Raw genomic sequence first — 5683 nt, forward strand, 5'->3', positions numbered from 1 at the left:
ACCATTAATCATCCTTGCAAATCGGCAAATCAATGGGCCGTATAAATAAAAAACTAAGCAATTGCCATTTCTGAAAATTGCAGACCGTTCACTTAAATTTATGTGAATAAATCGAGTAAAAGGTCTGAAATTCGGTTTCTATTCATACGGCCTAATAACCTAAATTCGAAAAATCAATTCGTTGCATTTCGTTTTTTTTTAAACTTAATCGATATTGATGTTTCATCGTTTGTTTTATACAAAGTTAATGAATTTATTTTAAGTAAAGTAGCTTAAAATGTAGTACCTTCAACAATGCCAATATTTACGTTATTTTTGTATTTATTAACTTCTATCAATTTTTACATACATTAGAGTGTACATATATAAGAACTCTCCCTTCTTTAAGCTTATATGACTCAATCATTTTGTACATAATTGCCGTTGCCAAAGAAAGGTAAAAAAACGGAAATGAAAACAATACTCGAAGGTGCTTATAGTAGTGTCGAGAAAAATGAGAATAAATGTGCAAACCATTAATTTAACTAAAGTGCAATGTTATCTAGATAATATAGTTTTCTTTTATTGGCACAGCATGTGATCTTTAGAATTTTTTTGTTCAAATGTCCTCTGACGGCGCAAGTTCATGCAAAATGTTAAATATATTTTATGTATATCGATTATTATGTACTAGGCGAATTTCAGAATGAGAAACCCAAGTGTAATTTAAAATCTTATCAAATTTTATGTGCCAATATTCCAAATCCAAAAAATTACATTCAAGTTCGGGCAAGCAGTTGCAGCACAACCTACCACCTTCCATATCTGCTTAATATGTATTTTGCCGCTTTTCTACATAAATTCTATTTTTACTTAAATTGTCTTTACAAAATTAGAAACGCAATTTTCAAACCACTTTGTTACTTGTGATAAACTCAATATTTTCTACTAAATCTATTTAATTCTTTGAATTGAAAAAATAATATTCGTCATCCTCGACCGTTACACATTCCACGTTATCGCCATTGCCGCTGCTGCCGACTGCACCACCATCACCGACCGCCGCATTCTCCAGACTTCATCCGGTTACTTCTTCGCTCGCAAAGTCCAATTTGACCACATCAGCTGGCAGACCCTCTTCCTCGTGCTCCTGTGTGTTGATACGATTTAACGTCATCATTACATCTGGACCAGATTTCAGAGTTATAGACGTAGTTGTTTGCGGTGCAGTAGTCGTTACTGCCACCCCACTTGACCCCGACTGCGCTACCCCTGTGGCGGCGGGGACCATCACTGTAGTTGGCGCAACAGCTGTTATGGAAGCAGCGCTGCTGGCTACCACTAAAGCTTGTTGAGTCGTTGTTTGCTGCTGCTGCTGCTGCGGCTGCGGCTGCGGCTGTGGTTGCGGCTGCGGCTGCGCCGACTGCACCACCGGCTGTGATGCCGTTTGTAAGACGACGTTTTCGGTGACCGTAGCCACTGTAGGTGCCGCCGAAGCAGCTAGCAATGCTTTCTGCTGTTGCATTTGTTGAAATTGCTGCAACGTTACTGTGGTCGTATGTGGTTGTTGTATGATTTGTGTTGCGGCGCTGGTTTGCTGTATGATAATCTGTTTTGGTGATGTTTGCAACGACTGTGGCGCGGTAAGTGTTGGTTGTGTATGTTGTTGTTGCTGATGATGCTGTGACACTCGTGTTGTTTGCACCGGCAATATACGTTGCACGTGTTGTATATGCACTGTTTGCGGTGTTGTTGATTGCGTTTGCTGCTGCTGCTGTTGCTGTTGCTGTGTGGTTACTAACTGCGGTTGTTGCTGTACTATAACATTAGCAGTGTCGTGCTGCTGTTGTTGTTGATGCATTGCATTCAATTGTATTGTTTGCTGCTTGACGACGTGTGTCTGTTGTGTGGGCACTTGTTGCACGGCTTGGATGACATGTTGCACTTGCTGTACAGGCACCTGCTTCGCAGGTATTCCTGCATCTTCGAAAGCTTTCTTCTTAAGCGCTTGTCGTATTTGAGAGCTGTCGGGTAGAAGAAAAAATTAAAAACGCTAGCTTTTTTATAATAAAATGTCCTCTCGCTACATCCTTACGGCAACAAGGCTAAGGCAAAAAAAAAACAAGATTTTTCAAACTTACACAGTCCGATTTTTAATGCTTAAGCTAATTTTATTCAAATCATCTGAGAAACGTATTATTGATGAATGTAGCATATTTATCTCCTCATCGGTCCATTTTCTGCGCGATAGAAGTGACAAAGGGAACATAAAAAGTCCGCGTAGCGTTAAAGGTGGCAATGACAGATGGACATGGAATATAGCGAGAGAACAAAACGAATGTTACAAAATGAGTTATAAGCACAAAATATTAATTAAAGTTAGCTTTTAAAAGCATGTATTAAATATTTCTAAAATTTCGTTCAAATATATTTTATATCGCAGAAGTACGCTCAAATACTGATAGAGTGTCTTCCAAGTTGCACTCGCTTATAGACAAAAAATGTGAATTAAGATCGAGCATACTTTATATGGAATAAAATGCACAACGCCGTTAGCCAAAGAAATTATTAAAAAATCAGCGCGATTTTCTAGCGTCTTAAAAGTTGCTTTATCCTACTATAATTGAGTGGGATATAGAACAGCATTCCTAAAATTTTTCTAAAAATTCTGAATAAAAAGTTTTACATTTTTGGGTGCGATTAGTAAATTTTGTGAATCTTTATAACTTTTCTATGAAGTTTGATTTGTGGATTTAAATGGTGCTGGTTATATGTACAGCGTGGCGACGAATAACTGTTACCCAGGTTTTTTTGAGAAATAAAAGGGTCCTTTGTAAATTTTGCGAAAAAAGTATTTTATTGTTAATTTTCCACAGATTTTACTTTAGTTGTATTAATTAGTTTTTAAATTTTAATCCTTATCTACATTTGCCAGTTGCCAGCAGTGTAAACTTTGAGAGAAAAGTTCATTTGGCACGCAAGTCTTTTTCAGGTGTATTTTTTCTTAGGCTTTGTATAAAAAAAGTACAAAAAATAAAAAAAACTGTATAAGGTTGGTCGAATGAATGGCCGTCCTAGTCACCAGTTCCGAGTCTATTCGATTTTTGAGTATGAGGCCTTATGTTGGACAGAAGGGGGAGTATAAAGGACTCAAAATTAACTGACTAAGACCTGTGTGCCAAATGAAAACCTGGGTAACAGATATTCGTCGCCACGCTGTATAACCTGCTAGACTTTTAATAGAAAAATAGCCACAACTAATTAAGTGTTGGAATTGATGCATGGCCAAACCCATCTCATGGCGAGTCATACTGGGTAGCAATACAGATTGCACGATCATACAAAGGGTCCAAACATCCAAAATTCATGGAATACCTCCGCCACTTATAATAAATTACGCACCAGAAACTAAATCTTCAAGTAAAAAACGGTAATCAACAACCTAATCAAAAATGAAGTCAAAACGTGTATTAGAACCCTTAAGGACAACATCGTTCTAGGAGGTCGACCGCAGTCCATAAAAAATTAGTAAGCCGAACTGTACAGAGGGAGCAAATGGATCGTAACACGACTCCGTTCGGGTTGGTGCCACAGGCTTGAACACATGGCAAAAACCTGCCTAGATTGCTTTCCGAGACAAAAGATGAAGACGTTACAACAATAAAGCATAGTCTTGTAATCAAAGTAATCTAACGTTAGTGGGCTTAAAGATGTGGTGTGTGGGATTAAGATGTGGTATTAACTAGGAATTCTTCGCATATTGGTGAAACATAGATACATATTGAAAAGAGGTATTTACTGAGACCTAGATGGTCTTTTATGCCCATCCATCACTGATCACAAAACCTTTTTTTTTTTTATCCTAGAGACTACAGAAAGTCCAGAAGAGCTTTTGGAGGGTAAGAATTGTGCACATACATTCATAATGGAGATACTTAAGTTAGTTGATGGTGAATATATACATACATATTCGCATTAATTTTGATACAAGTTGTCATCAAGCCCTATGGATTAGGTTAGAATTTAATGCTTTGGTATCAGTAAATTTGCATCCATCAACAGAAATTTAAACACTTCTGGATATAGTGATAACATAATGGAGTATGTGGATACCTCGTTATATTCTCTTTTCTTTGGCTAGTCAGCTGTAAGTCCCATTTTTCAAGATTGTGCTATGCCACAGAACATAGGAACACTTATAGAAGCCCTTTTATTCTGTTTGTTCAAAACATGTAACGGAATATTTGAATGCAAAGGAAATAAATAGGAACTAGCCCGAAATAGGCCAGGTGAATCCGATAGAGAACTGTTGGGTTATTCTTAGTTGGCTCAGCAAACAACCCTCACCCTTAACGCTTAGTTGAGCTTGAACACAACAATAAAAACCACAATGAGGATCCTCACATATGGTACTCGAGTACCATAATTCCATCTGACAGTTTTTTTTTTTGATAACAAATGTGCTGAATGGACCTGTGTTGAACGGCTTTTTGTATATATCGCACTCCGCCTTCAAACGAGGCACACTTCAAAAAAAAACATATATATTGGACGATTTTTTTCAATAAATCCATTTCGGGGATTTTTCTCAAATTAATGCAAATATTTTTTCTTCATGTGCGATATGTGTTTGGCTATAGGTATTTTCCTGTATATAATTATTATAACTGGTTCAAATGGATGTATGAAAGCAACGGTTAGCATAGCCCATGGATTTTTATACATATCGTTGTTTAAAGTACAAAACCGCGTATCAACAAAATGCAAAACCGCGTATGTGAGGTTGCATAAATTATTTTCTAGACAGTAAAAACACTTAAATTTCAGAACGGTTCTCTTTTTTATAAAGCAATCGCATTTCTGGCTAGTATATTTCAGGACGAATGGATAAGGATTGAGCCAAGAGCTTGTGTGAGCAAATCCAATTTTTGGCAGCCAATGTCATTTACGCGGTTTCGCAGAATGACGATACGCGGTTTTGTACTTTAAACGACGATATATGTATGTAGGTATGTAGGAAATAAAATAAAAATAAAAACCTCTTTTTGGAGGCATATGCTATGTGCATAAAAAATCGTTAATAAGAAAGGATGGATAACTAAAATTTGTGTTTGCTATGGAGGTACGATACGTTCTGGGAATATTCTTTAATATTATAAAACTTTCAATAGCAAAAATTGGCAACACTAAGCAAAAAAATATCACGTTAACATTAATATTAATTGGAAAATAGTTACTGAATCTTGTAATACATATTCAAAATATGGTGCCCTTTTTTAACCCCTCTATTTTTTATTAGATTTTTATTTATGTACATATATTGCAACTATGTTTTCTCTGAATAACAATTTATATGCAAACATCTTTCCAATTCAATATCAAGCAATTGACATTATTTCTTTTCCAGGTTTTCGCAACTTATCAACTTTTACAAGCAATTTTGTCCAATTTATTTTGTTTAAAACCTACTTACCCCGATGGCGATTCCGCATTTGGATGCAGTTGCATTGTTAAATCACCCAAACGACTAAACGCTTGTCCAGCGGCCGTAAATATTTCGCCAACCTGCAAGATATTATCCAATATTAATACTCCAACCAATATAATCGGCCCACAATTGGATGCCCAGCGTTGAGGTGCGGCGTCGAGGGTCATTTGTTTAGAAGCACACCTCAAAACAAAAACCGAAATAAATAATGTCCGT

At 36.6% G+C, this 5683-nt stretch overlaps 1 protein-coding gene across 2 annotated transcripts in view; it reads right to left on the reverse strand.

The window, feature by feature from the left end:
- Nucleotides 1-707: 707 nt before the first annotated feature.
- The window catches only part of LOC118741020 (putative mediator of RNA polymerase II transcription subunit 26), a 5561-nt gene continuing 585 nt past the window's right edge, over nt 708-5683 (reverse strand). The window contains exons 3-5 of one of the 2 annotated variants that reach the window (XM_036472807.1): nt 5453-5544; nt 2121-2219; nt 708-2003 (exon numbers count right to left, since the gene is read on the reverse strand). In XM_036472807.1, the coding sequence (XP_036328700.1) occupies nt 1058-2003; nt 2121-2219; nt 5453-5544 (1137 nt within the window). In that variant the 3' untranslated portion in view covers nt 708-1057. The remainder of the gene's footprint in view (nt 2004-2120; nt 2220-5452; nt 5545-5683) is intronic. The other variant, XM_036472808.1, reaches the window with a different exon arrangement.

This window comes from Rhagoletis pomonella, unplaced genomic scaffold (assembly GCF_013731165.1).
Source record: "Rhagoletis pomonella isolate Grant_MI unplaced genomic scaffold, Rhpom_1.0 Rhpom_scaffold_00006, whole genome shotgun sequence".
Classification (NCBI taxonomy): Eukaryota; Metazoa; Arthropoda; class Insecta; order Diptera; family Tephritidae; genus Rhagoletis; species Rhagoletis pomonella.